At 38.9% G+C, this 25,762-nt stretch overlaps 1 protein-coding gene across 15 annotated transcripts in view; it reads right to left on the minus strand.

Annotated features, from left to right (window-relative positions):
• dlg5a (discs, large homolog 5a (Drosophila)) overlaps window positions 1-25,762 on the minus strand; it is a 218,062-nt gene that overhangs the window by 133,696 nt on the left and 58,604 nt on the right. For all 15 annotated transcript variants that reach the window (XM_048563378.2, XM_048563372.2, XM_048563371.2 and 12 more), the window contains exon 3: window positions 554-622. In XM_048563378.2, the coding sequence (XP_048419335.1) occupies window positions 554-622 (69 nt within the window). The remainder of the gene's footprint in view (window positions 1-553; window positions 623-25,762) is intronic.

The raw sequence follows: 25,762 nt of genomic DNA on the forward strand, positions 1-25,762 counted from the left end.
AATTTGTTCTGTATCATGTGCAGAATCTTCAAGTCCTTCCAAATTGTTACATTTGATTGGTTATTTTAAATACATAGGGATAAGACCAGGGTCACACCTACAATAATCTATAGGCATGGGGTTATGTTAGAAGCAAGGAACTACTTACTTTTGTAAAGTACTGCCATCTGAAACAAATAATCATTGCATGCAGCGGGAATGAAACTGTTCTTTAAACTGAGCTTGACAAGTTATTGAGGAAACAGCACATTTATCTGTTGTAGAGGCTACGCAATAGGGAGTTTAGATAGTGATACATCATCAACAACTGTGGTTTCCTGGAGCTGTTTTAGAGTTGGAAAGGAATTTCCCACAGCTTGTCCTAGATTGCTTTTGTTTCTCTGAACAGCTGCATCATTAAAAATAGGATTACAACACACAGGGCTGCACTGTCTGATGGATGGGTCTTTCACACCCTTTTTTTCATATGTCTGTACTTGGTTTGCATTTAATAAAGAATCTGAGTAAAAGAGAAGGATCTGGACTGCCTCACAGAGAAAGAGCAAGAACTTACCAATACTGCTGAGGGAGCTGCTACTTTCTGAGTCAGAAGGCATTGTTGACAGCACACTGTAGGTAGATCCTGTAAAAGACGACTGCAACTTTAGACATAAGATTCTTCCACTGTGTCAAAGTACTTTTTGATGTACAATTACTGTTCGAATTCAATGCAATGTGGAAGCCAACTAGCATACAAGATTTCAGAAATATATTAAACTACAAGACAGTCTATTTTAATGACATGATTTCAGGAATGCCGGCTAGGACAGAGCAAGAGGTTCCTTATTCTCTTGAGGTCTTTTTCATCAACTTTAGGAAGGAAGATATCGAATTAATAGTGTGGCTCTCCTTCAGAACTGTAATCAAGTATCAGTCAACATTGCAGGTTACAATTTTGGATTGGGACTCAACCCAGGTACCCCGGGTCTCAAAGTGGAAACACTGCTTGCAGGTGCAGACACTAACATCTCAAGATTAGCAAAATTAGTCATTCTGTTATGTTTTAATGCCACACTGATCAGCTGACTAATCATGTGAACAGATTATAGTCTACAGATATTCCAAAACTGCCAATTCTCAAATAACTGCAGCAGACAGAAGTGCAGTTCTGTTATCTGTGCTCAACAACACAGCCACCTGAAAGCATGAACAGGTTACTGATGTCTCCTGCATGCTTAGAATAACTAATGTTGACTACAAAATTCAGGTTTGTAACCAGGGGTAGGGGGAAGAAACTAAGATGATGCTACACACTCTCCATATTCCTGTATGCCTCAGAAACCTGGTCAATATGTAAAGATCCGTGAAGAAAATAGAGGGCTTTGACCCAGCTGCTAAATTTATGTTAAAAATTCTACGTACGGATGATAAAGACAAATGATGAGAAGTAAAAGACCTCTAAAAGTGACATCAAGAAAATGTCAGAACTTCAACTGTTTGATCAGAACTGAATAACTACAGAGATTTTTTTGAGATGGAAAATTTAAGGGCAGCAAAAAGAGGGAATGACTGAGGCATAGTTGCATAAAGACAGCAGAGGTTGAGACATGTGGCAATGGATGGCACAAAAGCTCTGTTTTGTTCCTCCAATTTCTATTACTAACAAACCTATGTTATTTTATGCTGTTTCTGGATTGTCAAACAAGACAGTAGCTGTAAGGACCAGACTGGAAAGTGGAGAATGCACCACATTAAGTCTTCAGTAAATGATTCTGTCCACAGTAGCGAAGGAACACAATTTAATTCAGTTCCGAAGAAGGGTCAGTTGAATTGAAACATTAACTCTGATTTCTCTCCGTAGATGCTGACAGACCCACTGAACTTTTCCAGCAATTTCTGTTTTTGTTTCTGATTTATAGCAACTGCATTTCTTTCATTTTAGCAGTTTTTAATACCTACCTTCTTGAGCCCTTCGTACAATGCTTTTCATTGGCATCAGAAAAGACAACTTAACACTGTAACTTAACAGAACATTTGTCAAACCACCTCACTATCCATTCAAAATGACTATGCCAATCCAGAAAAGTAATTGTCAAGTTGGTTCTATTGCAACTCTGTTGAGCCACAAACAACACCATTTAACCATATAAGAACATAAGAACTAGGAGCAGCAGTAGGCCATCTGGCCCCTCGAGGCTGCCCCACATTTAATAAGATCATGGCTGATCTTTGAGACTCCTCAACTTACCCGTCCACTCACCATAACCCTTAATTCCTTTACTGTTCAAAAATTTATCTAGCCTTGCTTTAAAAACAGTGAGGTAGCTTCAACTGCTTCATTGGGCAGGCAATTCCACAGATTCACAACCCTTTGGGTGACGAAGTTCCTCCTGACCTCAGTCCTACATATGCTTTCCTGTATTTTGAGGCTATGCCCTCTAGTCCTAGTTTCACCCGCCAGCAGAAACAACCTCCCTGCCTTCATTTTATCTATTCCCTTCATAATCTTATATGTTTCTATAAGATCTCCCCTCATTCATCTGAATTCCAATGGGTAAAATCCCAGTCTACTCAGTATCTCCTCATAATCCAACCCTCTCAACTCTGGAATCAACCGAGTGAATCTCCTGTGCACCCCCCCTCCAGTGCTAGTATATCTCTTCTCAAGTAAGGAGACCAAAACTGGACACAGTACTCCAGGTGTGGCCTCAACAGGCCCCTATATAACTGCAGCATAGCCTCCCTGTTTTTAAACTCCATCTCTTGAGCAATGGCAGACAAAATTCCACTTGCATTTTTAACCACCTGCTGCACCTGCAATCCCACCATCAGTGATTCATACACAAGGACGCCCAAGTCCCTCTGCACAGCAGCGTGCAGCAACTTTGTACCATTTAAAACACAGTCCATTTTGCTGTTATTCCTACCAAAATGGATGACCTCACACTCAACAACATTGTACTCCATCTGCCAGACATTTGCCCACTCACTTAGATTATCTATATCCCTCCGCAGACTTTCAGTGGCTTCTGAACACTTTGCTCTACCACTCACCTTAGTGTCATTGGCAAATTTTGACACACCACACTTAGTCCCCAACTCCAAATCATCTATGTAAATTGTAAACAATTGAAGTCCCAACACTGATCCCCGAGGTACACCATTAGCCACTGAGCACCAACCAGAAAAACACCCATTTACCCCTACTCTTTGCTTTCTACTGGTCAATCAATTCTCTATCGATGCTAATACATTACCTGTAATACTGTGCAATTTTATCTTGTGTAGCAGCTTTTGCTGTGGCATCTTGTCAGATGCCTTCTGGAAATCCAGATACACCACATCCACAGGTTCCCCATTGTCCACCATGCAAGTAATGTCCTCAAAGTATTTCACCAAATTAGTTAAACATGACCTACTCTTCATGAACTCAGGCTGGGTGTTCCCAATGGGACAATTTATATCCATATGTCTTGCTATTTCTTCCTCAATGATAGATTCAAGCATTTTCCCCATTACCGAAGTTAAGCTAACTGGCCTATAGTTACCTGCTTTTTGTCTAATTCCCTTTTTAAACAGTGGTGTCACATTGGCTGTTTTCCAATCTGTGGGAACCACTCCAGTGTCCAGTGGATTTTGGTAAATAATCACTAGTGCATTTGCTATTTCCCCCGTCACCTCTTTTAGTACCCTGGGATGCATTTCATCAGGACCAAGAGGCTTGTCTATCCTTAGCCCCATTAGCTTGCCCAGCACTGCCTCCTTAGTGAGGTTGGTAGCTTCCAGGTCCTCACCTACTATAACTTGCTTGCTATTAGTTTTCGACACGTTATTTGTGTCTTCCACTGTGAAGACCGACATGAAATAACTGTTTAATGTCTCGGCTATTTCCTCACTCCCAGTTATTAAATTGACCTTCTCATCCTCTAAAGGACCAATGTTTACCATCGCCAGTCTTTTATGATTTACATATTTGTAGAAACTTTTGCTGCCTGTTTTTATATTCTGAGCTAGTTTACTCTCATAATCTCTTACTTTTCTTTGTAGCCTTTTTTTAGTGGTTTTCTGTTGATCTTTAAACATTTCCCAGTCTACTAGTTTTCCACGGCTCTTTGCTTTTTTTGTATTTTTTTTTTCATTCTGATACTTTCCTTTATTTCCTTAGACATCCATGGGTGGCTCTCTCTTTTTCTACAGTTCTTCCTTATCAGTGGAATATACTTCTGCTGAGCACTGTGGTCGACAGTATAGTCGAATTTAAAATACAGATGGAGCGTGAGAAGGTTAAATCCAGTACCTATGTCCTGTGCTTAAACAACGGAGACTACGAAGGAATGAGGAAGCAGTTAGCTCAGGTAGAATGGGAACAAAAACTTTATGGTGGGTCAACTGAGGAACAGTGGAGGGCTATCAAAACAATTTTTTCACCACATGTCGTTCTATAAGTAAGACATAGGCTGTTGCAGTGATTGTAACAAGGTCAGCCAGGTGGACCTAACAGAACATGATTTTCCTGATTGGACCCTATAAGGGAGCCCTAGCTGACAGAGATAAACAGGAGTGTCACAGGTTCTGAGATAATAGGAACTACAGATGCTGGATAATCCGAGATAACAAGGTGTGGAGTTGGATGAACACAGTAGGCCAAGCAGCATCTTAGGAGCACAAAAGCTGATGTTTCAGGCCTGGGCCCTTCATCAGAATTTTTTTTTCCCCCTCTGAAAGAGGGTCCAGGCCCGAAATGTCAGCTTTTGTGCTCCTACGATACTGCTTGGCCTGCTGTGTTCATCCAGCTCCACACTTTGTTGTGTGAGAGGTTCTGTCCACTCAGAGCCTGCTCTGCGGAAGCCAGATCAGTGTCAAGCACTATACTTACCAAAGCACAACTGGCGACAGGATACAGCCTCTGTAAAGTTATCTCAGCTGTGATTCATTAAATCCTTGACTTATAGATGAGCCCACTGACAGTATAATGGATTAACTAGAACAATTTCTTTTGATTAGCAATGTGCTAACTCATTTAAGAAGTGAACACAGGATATAGGTGTACTCAGTCTGCAAAGCTAAGTCACCTGATGTTGGGTACAGTACAGTCTTTCCCTCAAAAGTGAAAGATTGCAAGTTAAAGCTAACATTAAACATTTTTCTCTGCAATAAAAAACGTTGCCAATTATTTTTATTTGCACTCATGAGGACATTCTTTGGTTTGCACGAATTGGAACAAACACAACGAAAATTTTGGCAAGATCTCTCTTTTCAGCAATACATATTCTGTTATGTATAATCAATACATCTTAACAATGAACTGTAATTTCTTGCACGACACATATGGTGTAGTCATTACAACTATGAATGTGTTAACAAAACTATCCAAGATACCATACAAACCTTTCATTCATGTATCACTGGAGATAAAAAGGATGTATTTTGAACATGTGTCTGGGCTTACTGTCTCTGGCTATTTGAATATACACATTACTAATTTCTTAATTTCAAAAGACATTAGCTCTGTACCAAACTGATGTTGGATGCTGTCTGGAGCATGTAAATCTAAAATTACAGCTGTTCTCCCATGAACACCACAATAACAACTTACTATATTATTTATTATATGCAAATTTAAAAATTAAATGATTTTAACAGAAAATTTGTTCAATTTTAAAGCTTCAAAAAAAAACCACACAAGCTATATCACTGGGATGACTCATTCAAAAGCGGGGTATAAGAGGCAGATTTAGTAAATGGTCTCAGGGGTAAAAAAAACTCTTGGGAACAGTGACCATAACATGGTAGAATTTAGCATTCTGTGAGACAGCAAGAAAGCTGTGGCAGAAACAACTATGAGAAAATCAATTGTAGTTACGTAGGGAAAAGGGCAAAGGTGGGTGGAATGGACTGGGGAAGAAAGTCAGCAGACAAAATTGTAGATGACTAATGGCAGATGTTTAAGAAATTAGCTCAGGACAAACATCAAAGCTATATCCAAAGCGAAGAAGGAGGATGCTAGAAAGGGGTAAGCCGGTGACAGTTAATAAAAGTATAAGGATAGTTTCAAACTGAAAAAAATATGACAAACATTGGTGGTAAGTTAGAGAACTGGAATAATTTTAAAAGACAAGAGATGACCAAAAAGTTGAAAAGGAAGAAAATAAACTGAGGAAAAACTAGGAAATGGGATTTTTAAAAAAAATGGTAACTGTTTCTTTAAATATACAAAGAGCAAGAAACAGGCCTAAAAACAGACTCCTTAGCCAACAAATCTGGGAAAATAAAAATGGAAAAGAGGAAGTGGCAGAAAAGTTGAAGAAATATTTTGTCTCCATTAAAAATAATAAATAATCAATGGCAAAAGTGGGAGAGGAAATAAAGACAATAATCATCAGATAAAAAGTATAAAGGAAATTAAGACTAAAGGTTGTCAGAATTCCTAGGATTTTAGACGAAGTAGCTACAGGCATGGTGGATGCATTGTAATCCTTTCCAATAATTCTTAGATTCTGGAATAGATCCAGCAGATTGGAAAACTGCTAATCTGACGCCCTCATTCAAAAATTGGGGGAGACAAAAATAGGCCAGTTAGCTTAACATCTGTCATTGGGAAATTTCTAGAGTCCATAATAAAAGATGCAACACTAAGAGTGTTTAGAAAGACATAACATAATCAAGCAGATTCAGCATGGCTTTGTGAAGGTGAAATCATGCCTGACACATGTATTACAATACTTTGAGGTAACAAGCAGGCTAGATAAAGGGAAGCCAGACAATGTGCTAAATTCGGATTTCGAAATGGTATTTGATAAAGGTACCATATATAAAGCCAATTAATCAGAGAAAGACCCATGATGTAGTAGTATATTAGCAAGGATAGCAGATTGGCTATCCAATAGAAGACAGTAAGTCTGGATAAAGGATGCATTTTCATCATGGCAATTTCTAACTAGCGAAGTGCCACAGGAATCAGTACCAGGTGGACATCAGTTCCTAAAATGTATGATGGAACACACTTGGAGATGTTCCATCAGCAAGATTTGACTCATTAAATAATTTTATTATAATAATAATGTGATGTTTAGATATATTTTATCATGATAGATATTTTAATGCCTTCACCACACAACAGTAGTTTTCCAAAAATGATCACAATCATTAAATCAATGTGTAAACACAAAATAATATCCAAACTGTAAGCTGATAACATGCTGAAATTTCTCATTCAAGTGGTATATCCCATACAAAGACAAAATGCCAATGGATTAGGTTGGATTGGGATATCCAGTCAGTGCAGATGAGTTGGACCGCAGAGTTAGCATGGAAACAGATCCAATGATTATACTAGTTTTTGAATAAACTAATTTGAAAGGTATATACTTTTAAAACACATCTTGTTAAATACTAATTAAGGAAAATTTTATTGATATTTTTGCAACGCAATATATCTTTGCTCTTCCATAAGTAACAGCTGTCGGCATTTGAACAGATGCTGAAGCACAGTGGTCAAAACTTTAGGTGGCAAGCAAACATTTCAGTTTATTGATTGTGGTTATCTATGCACTGAATCAGATGAGTTGGCAGCAGTCCAGCTTTCTATGGGGAACTAGAACATTAGACTGAAATCGGAAGAAAACTAGTTGAAAATCCTTTTACACTTAACCATTGAAAACAATATTCTTAAACAATGAAGGCAACAGAGGAATTTGCAACACTGAGCCTCAGTGGATCTGCTCAGCCCGGAACTGTCAGAGAAGGGAGAGCGCACAATAAAACAATTACTTCTTCAGTAAGTCACATGACTGAACAGGACAAGTGCAAAGAAGGTTAAAAGAGGAGTAGGTGCAGCATGCAACTACAGCCTTGCTTTTCCAGCACCACACATAGAAAGTAAACAAAGTATTTAGATGCAGAATTTCTCCTGGCATCTTCCAGGTTTGCACCACTTCCCTATGAGTAACTTGCAAATCTACCACAAACTGAGTGGCTACAATTATGCCTTTTATCCTTGGTAAGAAAGGAACATCTTAACTGAAGGAATTAGACAGTAAAATCTCAAGGGCATGGAAATTTCCCAATTGATTGTCACAAACTAGGTCTTGCTTTAAGCAATCCTACAGACATGTGATGCTTAAAAAAAACTGAATTGCATTTTAGGTTTTAAATGAGGTTAAATGAAAATGATAGGGCAAAATACAAATCCTTGGAGAGAATGGTATGCAAAGTTCACAATCAAAAGGGTGCAAATTCAGCCAAAATTCACATGCCCCAGAGTAAGCGCTTAAAGTAGCGTGCTGAGATTGAAGAACAAATTCAAGCAGGTAACAATGTTTCTAACATACAGCCCCTCATTAGTGTTAGGATGTGGACAAATTATCCTGAGAAAAATGTGATGATAACAGATGGTTTAACTTAAACTTTTACAAATTGACTTAAGATATCTTCTCAATTATTCATTAGTTCTTCCTTTCTGCCTCAATAGATGCTGCCAGACCTGCTGAGTTTCTCCAGCAACTTCTGCTTTTATTTCAGATTTTCAGCATCTGCAGTTTTTTTTATTTTACTGAAACAGATACTCTGGTTCTTACCTATTTATCATACCAAGCTAAATGCTGACCAGGTCTTGCTGCATTTCCAAGATGGTGGCAGCAAAGTGGCAGCATTTAGTGCTAGGCCCTGAACCTGGGATCATGTGCTTTTGTCTGCCTCTCTTTCTTTTCTTCCTTTCCTGCAGCATCAGATGCTTCAGACTGTTGGCAGTGGCAGGAGTGGTTTCTTCCCTAAAATCGCAGTCCCAGGAGGCAGCAACATAAGCCAGAACAAGGCAGAACAAGGCAGTGGCTGCTTCTGCATGGTAGGCCCAGCTTTGAGTATGGGCCCAGTTTGGGATCCAGCGGCTTCAGCACCAGCTGCATTGGCAAGATCGGCCCAGTGCAGATTCATGCAGTGACATGTCGGTGGAGGCAAGAGAGTGGCAAAGAATGGCAACATGGTTCCAGCAGCAGCAGCAGTGCTCCAGGACATTACTGGGCCCAGGTGCATGACAGCAAAGGCAGTGGCATCCAGCTGCCGCAGCATGTGGGAACTCGGGCATCCGAGTGTTCATAGACTGTGGAATAGGTTTTGTTTTTCTGGCAGCAAAGATTCATGGCAGAGGGAGAGGAATGGTCTGGACGTTTCCTTTTCTTTTGGCTGTTTATTTCTGCTTCTGTTTTTTAATCCTGTTTTTTGCATTCTATGGCAGCAGAGAATGGCAACTTGTAGACTTTTTACTGTACACAGGCACACATGACAATAAAACCTAATTAAACAATTATTTATTTAATCCCATCAAAGATGGAGGCTTTTAAAAGGTACCCTTCTCAACAATAAGACATTTTCAAGTTTGGAGCTACACAGATTGGAGTTTTGATAGTTATCTCGATGCACAGGGAAATCAAACTGGTATTTTAGTTTAGGATTTTATGATGACACTTAACCCAGCACAAGCTGTCTAGCAAAAACAGAACTAAATTAAAAAGAAACACTTTGGCCAGCTCCAAGAATACAGAACATGGCATGCCACACAGTCATTAAGGAAGATTTGATATATTATTAAAACCCTACTTGATTTCATACCTCCATGTAATCAAGGATGTTACAATTGCAAAAATGAAGAATAATTGCTTCAGAAATACACTTTCAGAAAAATATGAAATAACTCTGTCCCAGCATTTAAAGTATCAGAGCCTTCCTACATGCAGTTTAGTAATTTATAACTCAAATCACAGTAAAGCAGTTTTACTAATTTCAGTTTTACTGAACAGCAACATCAAGGATTGTAATAGCTACTTGTCAAAAATTAATCTTAAGTAGGTTAGCAGAACCTACAGAATCAGGTAACACATACAAGTATAAATATTTATCTTTGTATATGACAATGTATGAAATCTTTTATCAGTTTTCATTGATGTGTAAGATTTTCTTGGAGGATCCATCTTCAGCGAGCTGCAGGAATGTGTTCGCTTTTAATTTGAAGGCAGACTTTTACTTGCAGCTACTTTTCATACTTGTGCTATTTCTTGGATTATACTCCATAAGCATCAGCACTGCTGTGTCCAAATCTTTTCCAAACAATTTTGCACTTATGAATGCAAATCTGACTGGCTTTTTAACCACGTAGCACTTTGGCTTTGCTAAATGTTCTATGTTGTGCAATGTGAACACTCCTCAGTAATGCTAGAATTTTGACCAAAATTTTCTTAAACATGCATCAATTTTAATTGTTTGATTAACAATCTCTGAAAATTCTTTTTTACCTGTAATTCTCTAATAGCAGCTGAAAAGTATTGTTGAAGTACTGTTGAAGTTATCTTAAAGATGTGGTCACTTCCTCAGTCCATTTTCTCTTAAGATTAGCAGGTCAAATGTATCAGTATGTTCAGTTACCCAAATGTTGTAATGAAGTTAATACATACCTTATTAACTGTTCTGGCTTAGGCTGCATGTAGAGAAAGGTAAAATTGCTATAGTTCTATCAGACAATAAAGTTGTGCTCTCATTAGAGACTCACAGAACTGGTGGCACTTTAACCTGGGGGTCACCACGCCTCAGTCAGGGGACAGGTTAAGGAGGACAATCCTTCAAAGGTAACTTCTGCTAGTGTAGGAATTGCTATTGACATTACTTGGCACCACAAACAGGCTGAGCTAACTGACCCCCGAATAACTATTACAACAGAAGATTAGTAACATTTGGCCTTATGTATCTCGGTTCAGGATGTTAGATGACTCGTAATGACTTTGCATTTAAGTCTTTTCTCACTCTGAACCAGCTCCCTACACTTATTCCATCTGATACAAACACATAACTGAAATAAATAGAGAAACAACTTCACTGTATGAAGAAACTGGAGGCAACATTGCAAATTGCACTAAATCATTACAACATACAATTTTCTATACTTTGCACTCTAATCTATCAAATGTAGATGTCTTATATTAACTGTTGATTTACACACATGTAGTTATACAGTTTGAAATAATTTAACTATCACATAAAGTCAACAAATAAATTTCAATAAACTAGTTCAACACAGCACCTGGCAATGTACAGATCGAGAGCAATCAGCAGGAATATAGATTAAATTTTCAAAGGAATATTAAATAAATATATCTTAAAAAGCATACATTTTATTGCTGGCATATTACATGCAGGAACCAAAAACAAATAAACCATGAAGAACTGAATAACAGTAATATAACAAGGGTTTCACGTGCGACTATACATAAAGTACATCTGTTTAAAATTCAGCTAATTTGAAACTGTGGTGCAATAAGCACCGGAATGAATTCAATCCTGCTTTCCATCATGATCTAAGAAACCTCTCTGGCCTCAATGCTGAACATAACATTTATTTTTTGAAAAATGGTCGAGCAACATTATAAAATCCAGAAAATTTGGAACTTGTTACCCCTTTTGAATGGTGCAAAAATGCTGGAATGAGGCCATTAATGGACAAACTACGACAAAAACATTCAAGTCAAATTCTAAACAAACATACATTACTGTAAGGCATACAGATCAAGATCTATTTCATTTTCCAACATCACAACATTTCAGCAAATGGTGCAGGCAGATTAGCGGAGCTGCTGGATCCCTGAAATAACCTTTACTCAAAGGCTGCAAACGTGTATTCCACATTGGTTAAGTGTGCACAAAAAGATTCAGACCAAGTTTAGCAACACATTAATAAATGTGCTAATATCAAAAGGATTTCATCTCCATTACTTGCACAACAGAAACATGGCTTAAGGGAATTAATTATTTTTGTCTGTTAACCAGTATGTGGGTAATTTTGATAACAAAGATGATGGCAGACAGCGCTAAGAATTAAAGTTGATTTTATAATTACACTGACGCCGATCATTCTTATGCCTATCTTTGATGTCTTTCCCAATGTCTGCCTGTAAGCACAATGGTCAGTATTTCTCCAGTTGACATGATGCTTTCAGATCCTTAATAGTTCAAAGTCAAAAAGATGTATAAACAAGAAGGTACACATAAACAAAAGTACGAGTACAGTTGAAGCATGGTGCAAATTCCATTCACTTACATCATTTCAAATTGTCATATACACAGCCAATGACTCCTTATAAATAAAATTCAATACATGAACCACCCAAATAATGAAGAACCCCACAAAATCCAAATACACTGGGAAGCAATATCTGCCCCTTCAGAAAAGCACGGTATCCAATAATACCGCACTCCTCAACATAATTTTTTTTTAGAAGCTTTGAAATTTTCAGAGATATTTTAGAGCAAGCTCATGTTAGTCCTACAGTGAGCCAAAACTTTCCACTGTCTAAAGAATTTTGTAGCTTAGCAACATGTAGATAGGTCTGTAATTATAACAGTAACTGGAAGAACTCCACGTATTTTTGAAAGGCATGACTATAAAGAATCATTAGGCTTCCTGTTAATTCAGCTAAATCAGTTATATTTCCAGTGAGAGCATAAAAGTAAATTTAATTTTAAACAATCATAAACAGATATTACCCAAGTTTAACAATAATTCTACAACATTCAACTGTAATGAAAATTATGCAAAATAAATTAACTAAATACGTTCTCACAGCAAACTGTCATTTTATACTTCAATTTTTTTTCAAAACTGCAGTAGAACCATATAAAACATCATTGAGCAGATTAAATCCTGACTTCTTCAGCATCAATTTCCACATACTTCTAACTGAAACCATTTAGTAGGGGTTGCAAGGGGTAAACTTGTTTATTCCTGTCTCAATCTCTGGAGACTTGAATTCAACTTCCAACAGACCTAAGTCCCACCTTTGCTGAGGTAATCTAACCTATGGTAATATAAGAATCCAGATTTTGGGATTGGTTACAAATTGAATATTAACTAAAGTCATTAACTTTAAGAAATCTACAGCACAAAAACAATGCAACCATGACTACACAATTCCAACCTCAAGTACTGCAAACAAAACACTCAATTTGTCCAAGGTTTGACCAAAATATCTTGCTTTCCTCAAGACATTTTACAAGAATACAAATTTAAGTGGAAAACTAGCATTTATACTGCATTACTGGATGCTGTCAATCAGCAGCAACAGTGCCTTTAACTATGGCAATGCATCCACCAGAGGCTCCTTGCCAACTAATTAGCACTTTCCTCCTGTAAAGTATAAACACTGGTATTCCCCTTGAATTTGTATTCTTGCAAAATGTCCAGATGAGTGCATGATGAAAGCTTCAGCAAATTCACACCTACCAGGTAACAAAGTTAACATTAGCCACATTAGTCATAAAACTGACGATTCACTTCTAAGAGATAGGTGTAAATACACCCCAATCTAAAAATATTTTTGCTACTTGTTTGTTAACACATTTAAGACCTCAGATCTTCACCACATTCTTCATCTAATCAAAAGCGAAATAAGTTTCATGCCGACCAAGCCTCTATACCACTTTTTGCAAACATGCCCAGTTAGCAATGACAAAGGACAGGCGTTCGCGATTCTAGATTTAAACATAAAACAACAAATACGAATGCAAAGAAGAGATAAAGAATCTGGCCAGGCTAGAGCTGCAATACTTGATGTAGTTTTGGGTATCTTACAAAGATGTAATGAAATTCCGAACTGGTTGAGATAATGACACAATTGTACAGTATCTCTCACAACCACAGAATCACAGCATGTTACAGTCAGAACCAAAAAGGAGATTTTTTTAAAGTAAGCATTTGTTACTCTCATGGAAGGACCATGAGGCCAAAGTGTTTTAACCGCAGGAGCTTTATTATGGAGATGTCTAGTCTACAGGCTGCAAAGTTAAATTATTTGGTTTCATGTTCAAATTGGCCAATGATATAATCATTATGTCACATAACTGGACTCAAAGTGACAGTCCGTCATACTTACACAAACACATAACATCCCTCCCCCTTAAAATCAAAATGTATTTAAAATTAAGATTTTTTTTTAAAAGTAGGTACTTGTTACTTTCCAAAGTGGACCAGGGTGGATGTGTTTTACATTGTATTGTTGAAATGTATGACACATAACGGCCAAACTGCAGTTCCCACAGTCATACTGTAATGGACAGATAATCTAATTTGCTGTCAGTAGTTAAAGGATAATGACTGGGTAGGAAACTGAATTCTTCATAAAACAGCTCTGCACCTTTTTCATCTACCTTAAGGAAAAGACAGGGCATCAGTTTAACATCTCACGAGCAACAAACAGAATCTGCAACATTAGATCACTCCCTCAGCGGTACATTAGAGCGTCACCTTTGATTTTTTTTTATGCTGGAATCCTGGAGTGGCACTTGAACACTCAACCCTTCTAACTTCCCAGCTCTGATATCATAGCCACCACACCCTTAAATCAATTGATTTGAGCTCTTTAAGGCAGTTGCCGGATACATTTCTGCTTAGAAATGTAAGGTTTTTCAGCATTAATTACCATCAACTGCCACAAATCTAGGTGATATATTTCTCTAATCATACATCATCAGTCTGACTGCAGAATTTCTGGGATCGGTCTTAAGCATATATTATCCAATAACATGCAGGAAAGTTGCACTGAACAAAAAGAAAATTAACGTAGTTAACAAACATCACTGTCCAACATTTTCTACAATATCAAAGACTTAGACAGCTATCAGGGTATACACACATAGGGGCATGCATGCCCCTTGAACATATGAGGCCAATTTTGTGTTCGTGCAGTCTACGGTGCACGCAAATTCACGTTGCACTGAATTTCTGCACTGACAACCGATAAGCCTTCTGAAGGTCCTAATTCAAGCCAATTTTAAGTAAATGGTCTTCAAACAATACTTATCCTACCAGCATCTTTAGTAAACAGCTGAAGAAAACCAGCAATCCAGGGCTTTCCTGTTCCAATTTAGGACTTGCTAGTTAAGGAATCTGTCATTATAACATAAATTGTTCAGATCTTTCACACTACACTTTCTGCATCTTCTTTGGATCACCAATTTCTGCTGTCCTAAGTTCTGCAGAAACTTTGACAATATGGATACTGGCAGCAGCTGTTTCTGATGCAGTAACAGATTGCTAAACCTAAACATTCCATTGGCCTCCATAGCAAATTTATAGATTTAGAAGGTGAACTGCTCAGGTACAGGGGCCAACAGCATGGCACAATAACCACAGTGACAATAGCACATTCTTCCAGATAATCACATGAGAATACTCAATTGACTTTGGCGCCAGTAGGGATCCAGCAAGAAGGTCAAATATCAAGTATAAATCCATTAGTCACGACCCACTTTTCCAAGATCTGAAGATTGAAAATTTATGAAAACACTGCTCACGAATGAGGATCCACTGTCATCTCTAAATGTTTGAGGGGGGCCCCAAAAAAGTAGAAGTCTAATCAAATCATAATGGGATAGCTGCTTTTATTGAAGCAGATTTTCTCTGGCAGGAACTCTGCTGCAGTTGTCAGTAACAAGAAGCTAATGTTCACCAGTTATGCAAATCTGCAGGGTGCTCAGATACCTTGAGAAGATCATTAAAAATTATTATTATGGCTGCTTGACATGGCCAACATGGCATGATTTTGTGCTCTATCAAGCAGTCAATTTCTGGGAACCACACTACTTTCCCCAAGGAGCTTAGTTTTGTCAATTTGTTGGCTGCCTTAATGTGTTATATCTTCCAAACATCATCTCAATGATTTCAAAAAGGCAATACAATTGCTACCTAAAATGAGTCCAACATGGTCATTAACAGAGCTCACTTTGAATATTGAGAAGATCTGGCAGTAAGTGAGCAATTTTGTTAGTAGACACTTATTACATCTATATATATTTTGCAATCACGTTAATTCCAGTTTCATGACTCCAAAGGTGCCATATATTGTTGTAACATTTCATCTTGTTTTGTTACAACTTTGAGATCGTTAACATGAATGACTTGAGCATTGGATTTTGGTTTACAGAGTTAAGAAACTATTCAGCAACATCTTCTTCATGCCCAGTAGGACTGACAATGGATGTTGCAAAAGATGGCCCACTCAGCATGCTTACATGGCTGACATTCAGTCTGGAACTTGTACTTTTGTAATCTGAGCATGTGATGCTCTCTTCGAGTGGGGTGGTTTGCTAAATGGTTTTTTTGGACAAGGTCAATAGTGGTTTGTGATTGGTTATTACTTCAAACTCAATTCCACACAGGTAGACAGAGTGATTACAGACCTTTGAGGCCTTTTCTGGAATACCATATGCAGTTCTGGTTGCCCTACTATATGAAGGATATTATTAAATTGGAAGAGCTCAGAAAAGTTTCACCAGGATGTTGTAAGAAATGGAGGGTTTGAGTTATAAAATTAGGCTGGGACTTTTTCCACTGGAGCATAGGAGATTGACAGATGACTTCAAAGAGGTTTATAAAATCATAAGGGGCATAGATACGGTGAAGAACAAGGGTGGAGGAGTTCAAAGCTCGGGGGCATATTTTTAAGGTGAGAAGAGAACGTTATTAAAAGGACAAGGGGCACCTTTTTCTTTAAACAGAGCAGTTCATATGTGGAATGAACTGCCAGTACTAGTAGTGGATGCAGGTACAATTACAACATTTAAAAGTCATCTTGAATAAGAAAGGTTTGGAGGGATATTGGTCAAGTGCAGACAGCAGGACTGGTTTAGTTTGGGAACAAGGTCAGTGTGGGCTATTTGGGCCAAAGGGTCTGTTTCCATGCTGTCTGGCTCTAGAGATGAAAATGTATGGTTTACAGTCTGTTTAAGAGACTCAGTCCACTCTCACTTGGTGGTTTCTTTTGTAAGATCATGTTTGGGGAGGTGGGCGTACAATGTTGTGGGGCTAGGCAGGAAACATTATGTGCCGAGTCATTGCAGACCTGGGGTTCTACACATTGAAGGATATCCATCATTTGCAACAGCTTCAACTTTCCATGGATAAGATGACACTTGTTCAACACTGAACACAGAGAGCGAGCAAGATGATGTGTAGTGAGTTTAACCTGAGGGTCACCATGCCTCAGCCAAAGATGGAGGCTGAGAATGTGGTACCTTCACTGCAACCTCAGCCTGAAGCATTGCGGGATAGGAACCTGCACTGTTGGTGTCAGTCTACATCACAAATCAATCATCCAGTCAACTGAGCTAACCAAGCCCAACACTGAGCCTTCATTGAAAATGCAGGTGGAGAATACAGTAAGATATTGCAATTTCTCTGCAAATTAAATTTGATAATAGCCGTACTGAGGTCAAGTTGAGAAAAACGTTTTGCATCATTCTCCTTCTGTACATCATTTGTCAGTGTCAAGTTATCTTTCTCATTACATGGCTTGACTTGGTGGCCACGCATCGAAACATATTCTGATCTGTTTCTTGCTCTCGGGTTTCTTGACAACTTGCATACATGATAACGGTAATACTGTTCCAAATCAGGATGACATGTGGCTTTAACAGGAACTTGCAGGTGGTGTGCCACAAGGATCAGCATTGGGGGCATAATTTACCATATATTATTAATAACTTGGATGGGAAGGCGACGGCCAAGTGGTATTATCGCTAGACCGTTAATACAGAGGCCTAGATAAGGTTCTGGGGACTTGGGTTTGAATCCTATGGTGGAATTTGAATTCAACAAAATATGTGGAATTAAGAATCTAATGGTGACCATAAACCCATTCTCGATTGTTAGAAAAACCCATGTGGTTCACAAATGTCCTTACCTGGTCTGGCCGACATGAGACTCCAAACAAACAGCAATGTGGTTGACTTTGAACTGCCCTTTGGGCAATTAAGGATAGGCAATAAATGCTGCCTAGCCAGTGATGCTTTCATCCCGTTATTGAATACGGGTAAAGAATACCATCACCAAGTTTGTAGGTGATAAAAACAGGTGGGAAAACAAGTGATGGGGAGGACACAGTCTACAGAGAGATACAGACAGGTTAAGTAAGTAGGGAATCTAATGGCCAAGTTCAAAAAACTTGGGAAAATGTGAAGTTATGCACTTTGGCAGAAAATATAGAGATGTTATTATTTAAATGGAGAAAGAAAGCAGATTGCTGCAGCAGAGGGGACTTTTGGGGTCTTTATGCATGAATCACCAGAAGCTAACATCCAAGCTTAGAGGGGAATAATGAAGGCAAACTTATTTCAAAGGGGAGTAGAGTATAAGGTTAGGGAAGTGCTGCCAAAATTATGATGGACAAGAACTGTTTGGGTTCATTTATCTAAGGTAAAAATATACAAGCAATGGAGGCAGTTTAGGGAAAGTTTCATTAGTTTTATAAACAGGAGGCTGGAAGAACACAGCAAGCCAGGTAAGCATCTGGAGGGAAGGAGCGGTTAACATTTCGGGAATAACCCTTTTTCAGGACTGGATGTGGGGAGCTGCAGATAAAGAGGTGGGGAGGGGTGGAGGCAGAATGGTGGTGACAGGTGGACACTGGTAGTAGGTACAACCTGGTTGGTCAATGGGAGGGATGAATCTGGTTGGTGAATCGAAGGGAGGGTCAGAAGAAGGTGGGATGGAATGGAGGAGTTGGGGTTGGAAGGGGAGCTGGGGGATTGGTGGAAAGATTATTTGAATTGAGTTCTCTGGGCTGTTGGGTGCCCAGGATGAAGATAAGGTGTTGTTCTTTAAATTTGCTCAGAGTTTGTGCGACACTGGTGGAGGCCAAAGATGGATATGTTGGAGGGGGATTGGGGCGGCAAGTTGAAATGGGCAGTGACCAGGAAGTTAGGTTGGCCATCACAGGCCAGATGAAGATGTTCAGTGAAATGGTCACCACATCGACATTTGGTCTCGCTGATATAGAGAAGACCACATCGGGAGAACCGGATGCAACAGACTAAGTTGGAGGAGATGCAGGTGAAGGTCTGTCTCACCTGGAAGGACAGTTTAGTGTCCTGGATGAAGGTGAGGGAGGTGTCTGTGGGAAGTGTTGCAGCTTTTACGGTTACAATGGAAGGTACCAGGCAGATTGGAATAGTTGGTGGGAGTGCAAAATGAACCAAGGAAGGTGAAGGCAATGGTCCTCACAGAAAGCAGAGAGGGGTGGGGAGTGGAAGATATTCTGGGTGGTAGGGTCTAATTAGAATTGGCAGAAGTGTTTGATGATGATATGTTAGATGTGGAGGCTAGTGGTGAAAAATGAGAACAAGGGGAACGCTTTCTTTATCCTTGCAGAAGGCAGAAAGGGCTCGGGAGTGAAAGATATTCTGGGTGGTGGGACCTTGGGTATAAAGGGATTTTCTTGACAGCTTGAGCACGTACTCACTAGTTTAGAAGACTGAACAATCTTTACTGAAAAAGCTGAGATTCTTAGGGGCCTTGACATGCAGGTGTGGAGAAGTCATTTCCTCATGAGACCACCCAGGACCACAGGTCATAAAAGAAGAGTAAGGGGTCACTTATTTAAGAGAAGGATGAGGAGGAATTTCCTCTCTGACAGAGTAGTGAATGTGCAATACTGTCACAGAAGGCTATCAAGACTATGTTGTTAAGAACATTCAGGGTTGAGTTGGACAGTTGTTTAATCAGTAAGAGAATCATGAGGTAAGGGAAAAGGCAGGAAAGTGGAGTTGAGGATGATAAAATCATCTATGATGTCATTGAATAGTGAGTGGACTTGAAGAACTGATTAGCCTATTTCTGTTTGTTAGTCGTATAGCGTATGGTCCAGTGCCTTCAGCCATTTCTTGACATTACACGGAGAGAATCAAATTGGTTGGAGAGTGACATCTGTGATGCTGGATTCCTTTGGAAGAGGCAGAAATGAATAATGCATTTGTTACTTCTGACTGAATTTTATTAGTTTTGTCCTTTCTACTGGTGCATTGGATGAACTCAGGAGGGGGATATTAATAGAACCACTTCTTTCTGCTAATCGTTTAATCTCACTGCACAATGGGACCTTAATCAGAAAGGCTGAGGAGTTGCAGATTGAATTTAATTTAGATAAATAAGTGTGAGGTGTTGCATTTTGGTAAGGCAAATCAGGGCAGGACTTTTACACCTAATGGTAGGGTCCCAGGGACTGTTGCTGAACAAAGAGACCTTGGGATGCAAGTTCATAGTTCCTGGAGTCACAGTAGGCAGCATAGCGAAGGCAGTGTTTGGTATACTTACCTTAATTAGTCTGTGTATTGAATACAGGAGTTTAGAATGTCATGTTACAGCTGTACAGGACGCTGGTTTGGCTATTTTTGGAATACTGTGTTCAAATCTGTTCTCTCTGCTATAGCAAGGATGTTGTGAAACTTGAAAGGATTCAGAAAAGATTTACAAGGATGTTGTCAGGACTGCAGTGTTTCAATTATAGTGAGAGGCTGAATAGGCTAGGGCTAATTTTCCTGGAGCATCAGAGGCTAAGGGGTGGCCTTAGAGGTTTATAAAATCATGTCAGGCATGGATACAGTAAATAGCCATGGCCTTTCTCCCAAGGAAGGGGAGTCCAAACGTACAGGACACAAGTTTTAGGTGGGCGGTGGGGGGGTAGATATAAATGCAGAGGGTGGTGCCTGTCCGGAATGGTATAATTACAGCATTTAAAAGGCATCTGGATGGGTACATGATAAATTCATAGAATCCTTATAGTGTGGAAACAGGCCATTCGGCCCAACAAGTTCACACCACCCCTCTGAACAGCATTCCACCCAGACCCACTCCCCTATCCCTATATTTCCCTTGCCTAACCCAAATATCCCTGGACACTATGGGCAATTTAGCATAGCCAATCCAACTACCCTGCACATTTTTTGGACCGTGGGAGGAAACCAAAGCACCCGGAGGAAACCCAAGCAGACACAGGGAGAATGTGCAAACTCCACACAGGCTGGAATTGAACCAGGGTCCCTGGCGCTGTGAGGCAACAGTGTTAACCACCGAGCCACTGTTTAGAGGGATGTAGGCCAAATGCTGGCAAATGGGACTAGATTAATTTAGGGCATCTGGTCAACATGGGCTAGTTGGACTGAAGGGTCTCTCTTCTTGCTGTATGACAATGACTTTAAGACTCATGTCTTTTTATTATGATATACATACATGACACCCTTCTGGTGGAAATGGTCTTAGTAACTGATGTTGCTGATGATCAACAAACAAATAGTGGTTTGAGTTTTTCAAAAGCTTTTTTGCTGTTTGCTAGTAGCAAGCCAGTCTGTCCAGTCTGGATAAGCACCGCCAATAGAAACATTATGTGGACCAATTGCAACTTTATGACATTATTATTTTACAGGTGGTTTATGGCATGTGAGCAATGTCCTGCATTCAGAGGAGATAAACCTGCAGTGTCATAGTTACTGTTGGTAGCCTCAAACTTCAGCATTTCTGGACTCCGATAGGTCATGGCTCACCAGGGTAGTATGCTGAGAATCACAAAAGTTAAAAATTTTAAAACAAATACAGAAAATACCTCAAATTTATCTGATTTTCAGACCCAGGTTGATAGAAAGCATGGGCCAAGTTGCTGTATTTAATGAGATTTTATTCTAAGTAATTAGATTAAAGCTACAGGTAAACAGTTATGAGATGTCAGCATATAAATCCAAAATTTATCGACTCGTACTTCCAGCATCTGCAGTCACCTGCTAACTTTCCTTGGGATTCAATGTTTTAAGTTATTTGCCCAAAGTATGTTTCATTTAATAGTTGCCCCGAGACTGGAGGTCTTGCAAGTCTTCGACAGATGAGGAAGACAATAATTCGTATTTGGCAAATGGCTGTTTAAGACTACCATTGGTCCTGTAGCACCAGAATCCAGTGGATTGTCCAAAGACATTTGGAGCAGGGAATGTCATGGTGTTGTAACTGATTGGAGACAATTATTTACATATTAAAAAAGATATTACTTCAGTGATAGCTCATAACATATAGACGTAGGGTTTAGTTGATAAAATAAAGACTGTTGTATGTAAGTAAAATAAAGGGAGATGGACTAATGTGACACAAACACATCAAATGATGCAAGTGTCCTTGGACAGCTGACCAGAACAGCCCCTAGTCATTGTTCTTGGTGGATGATATTTGTTATTTGGTGAATTCAGCCTTTTATCCCCTTTTGTATGTTGTTTTCCTGTTATGATCGGTATAAGGCTACAGATTTCCAACTAGTGAAAAGGATGCAGTGGATCAAATCTGCAGGGAAATTACAGAAAAATGCTGACATTAGAGTAGATAAAACAGGGGACTTCAATTACCAAACATGTACTGGAACACTAGTAATATAAGGGGCAAATGTTCCAAGATTGTGTTCAAGAGAGTTTCCAACAACAGTGTGTTTCCATTCCAGTAAGGAAAGAAATGTTCTTTGGAAACGAAGTGGGCCAAGTGGATCAAATGTCAGTAGGGGATCACTTAAAAGATAGTGATCATTGTATCGCAAGGTTCAGGATGGTGTTGGAGAATGATGTGTACCAATCTAGAGTAAGACTAAACAGTTGACAGAGAATCGATTTGATTGGGTTGGGGCAAAAGCAGAACATGGTGGGATTGACTAGAAAAAGAGATTTGGCAGAAAAACAGTAACTGAGCAATAGTCCTCCTTCGAAGAACAGATGGTTCGAGTACACTTGAGGTACATACTGTCAAATTGGAAAGGAACGACAGACAAATCTAGAATTCCTGGCTGGTAAATTAACACGGTGGCTCAGCAGTTAACACTGCTGCCTCATAGCACTAGGTATCTGGGTTCAATTCCGGCCTTGAGTGACTGTCTGTGTGGAGTTTGCACATTTTCCCTGTTTCTGCTTGGGTTTCCTCCCACACTCCAAAGATGTGCAAGTTAGATGGATTGAACATGCTAAATTGCTCAGAGATTTATGGGTTAGGTTGATTAACTGTGGGAAATATAAGGCTGGATCTGGGTGGTTTGCTCTTCGGAGTGTTGGTATGGACTTGTTGGGCTGAATGGCCTGTTTCCACACTGTAGGGATTCTATTCTATTCTATAACACCACAAATTAAAACTTCAATACCCTTATAAACTCCCATTTACACAAACATAGATAAACAAAGAGATAGGGACAAATACGTTACGGGTAGAGTGGTGGTTTCTATTCATGGGTTTCTGAGAAGACTATTCTGCCGGTCAGAACATTTCTTTTTCATTATCTTTCTTTGTATGATTCCACTGGTTTGCAAGAGCGAGAAGGTGCTGCTTTGTTTATAGAAGGTCTCCGACTTACCAGTTAAAAATCGCCACTTACAACAACTGAAAGGAAGATAAACTGGTTTCTTTCAAAATTAAAAGGAGTTTTTGACTGCAGGCAGCAAGGAGACATCTTCTATCCCAGAAATCAAAATGCTTCTATCTTGTTCCCAGCCGCAAGAGCCAATTTCACAGGCACTGGTTAGCAAGGCTCTGTCATTGATAACTAGGCACTAATCCAAAGAGGAATCAATTTCTTGTTGCACCCCACCCCCTCAGCTGCTTTGTATGCAAAATTACCTCATCTCCAATTTGATTACTGCCTGTTTAAAGAGACATATATTGTGAAGGGATTTCTCTTGTTAATCCTAAACTACAGTGCCCTCGCATATTTGGCAAAGTGGTTTACAGGAACAAAGATTTGATGATTTCAGGCCACTGTAAAGAGCTATAGAAATAATTGAATGCCCAAAATGTTTAAAGCATTATATAAACAATGCCATAACTTGTGTGATTTCAAGACTAGATTATATAAACCATTTACACAGGATTTAATCTCCAATTTTAAGCCAAAAGCAAACAAAGTCTACAGCGATATTACTTATACTTGATCAAGAGCTTCTCGTTCATACTAAATTGATTACTGTACAGTAAGACATGCAATTACCAGTGTTTTATCCTTCACAATTTCATTTGTCCAATCTCCCAACTATGCAGAATACAGCCAGTGCCCTGAAAAGGAACTTTATAAGTGTTTTACATTTTGCATGCAGTACAGAATCAAAAGTCGATGCAATTAGAAAGTTTTAAGGCAATTTTGGTTCATTTGGACCAAACAACATTGTTCATCTAAACAGAAGTCACACTGCTCGCCTCTTGTAAACTGGCTGCTACGTATGTCCTATGAGATGCATGCATCCAGAGCAAATTTGACCAAGCGTTCATTCTGATGTACAAGATGATGTCCCATAACTATCAGCCAGCTCAATCTTGATATCTTTAGAAGGTGAAAATAAAACAAAGAACCATGGAATTCTGGAGGTCTGAAACAAACAAAACCAGTTCTGAAGAAGGATCACCGGACTCAATGTTAACACCGTTTTCTCAGCAAAGATGCTGCCAGACCTGTTGCGTTTCTTGGAGAATTTCTGTTTTTGATCATGAGAAGAGTCAAAATAAAAACTGACATCACAATGTACCCCAATGTTATGGTGGGGGTTCACTTAAAATCCATGAAGATTACATTACACTGTTGTAACATTTCCACTGATTTACCAGAGACCAACAGCAATAGACAGGAAGACCAAACATCAGTTTTAAAGCATTGAATACTTTGCTAAATACAGTATTTGAGGCAATGATCATTTCATATTGAGAAGAAGTAAATAAATATTTTAAACATACTATAAAGATAACAGTTGTTTCTTGACTGCTTTTGGCAAAGAGCTCAGAGAAAGAAAATAGATGAATGAAGCTTCACTGGATACGCGTGGGCTATGTTACCTAGTAGGGTGACGAAATGTCTGCAACCAAACACACCAGTTTGGTAAGCAAGTCTACAACTTCATCCACAACTTGAGCTACAAATCTTCTCAAAAACTTTAATGGATAAGATGGATTAGCTACCTGCATAACAGTACCTAACAGTTCCATATTTATCTGGCAGCTGGACAGCAAACTTGATGCACTTTATTTTGTAATCAGACAGATAGAAATTAGAGCCACAAGTTTTTCAAATATCTCCGTGACTTTGCATCATGCTGATTCTTGGTGTAAGCCACAAGTATACTGCTTGCCAAAGTTTGGGGAATTATAACTAAACTGCCAGAAAACTACTTACCTCAAATTAGCAAGAGAGCATTTCTTTGAAGTGAATTTTTTGAAGATCTTCAAAAATACTTCGCATCACTCATCTTGCGCTTTTATCAATAAAAATCTCACTTTAATTTTTTTGAAAGCCATCCAATAAGCATATCAAATTTTATTTTATATTGACAAAGCATACAATGAGAGAAACACATTTAGTGCATTAACACCATTCTTTCCAAACATCAGGTACAATTTAGATAAATAATAAATACAGCACAAAAGGAAGCCATTCAATTCATCAGGCCAGAGCCAGCTCTTTGGTACACCTATCAAATCAATCTTAACCTACTGCCTATAGCAGTGTAAATTATTCTTCAAATATTTATCAAATTCTCTTTTAAATGTTACAACTAACCTGGATCCACACCATTCTTACAGGCAATTTACACCAGTTCACAACAAGGCACTGTGCAAAATTTTGACACATCTTCACATGAAGGACTCACTGACACTACTCTCTACAATTCCTAAATGTAAATTGGTAACCATGTTTGCTTCCACAACCACAACTCAGAATTTTGCCAACTAAAAATTTTTACAAGTGGTCCAAGATGATATTGAAATGAAATTTTAGGGCTTCAAATAATGACAGGAATCAACAATACAAGAATTCATTCATTGGCTCTTAACAGCTGTCCCAAAGATCTGAGTTCATAGCATTTCATATTATTTAATCATTTATTTTCATGACCTACGTTAAAATCTTGAATATTATGCTAAACCTCTGTCGTGAAATTCATATTCATCAGGGAGAGGAACGATTTGTTT

This window comes from Stegostoma tigrinum, chromosome 37, assembly GCF_030684315.1.
Source record: "Stegostoma tigrinum isolate sSteTig4 chromosome 37, sSteTig4.hap1, whole genome shotgun sequence".
NCBI classification, from domain to species: Eukaryota; Metazoa; Chordata; class Chondrichthyes; order Orectolobiformes; family Stegostomatidae; genus Stegostoma; species Stegostoma tigrinum.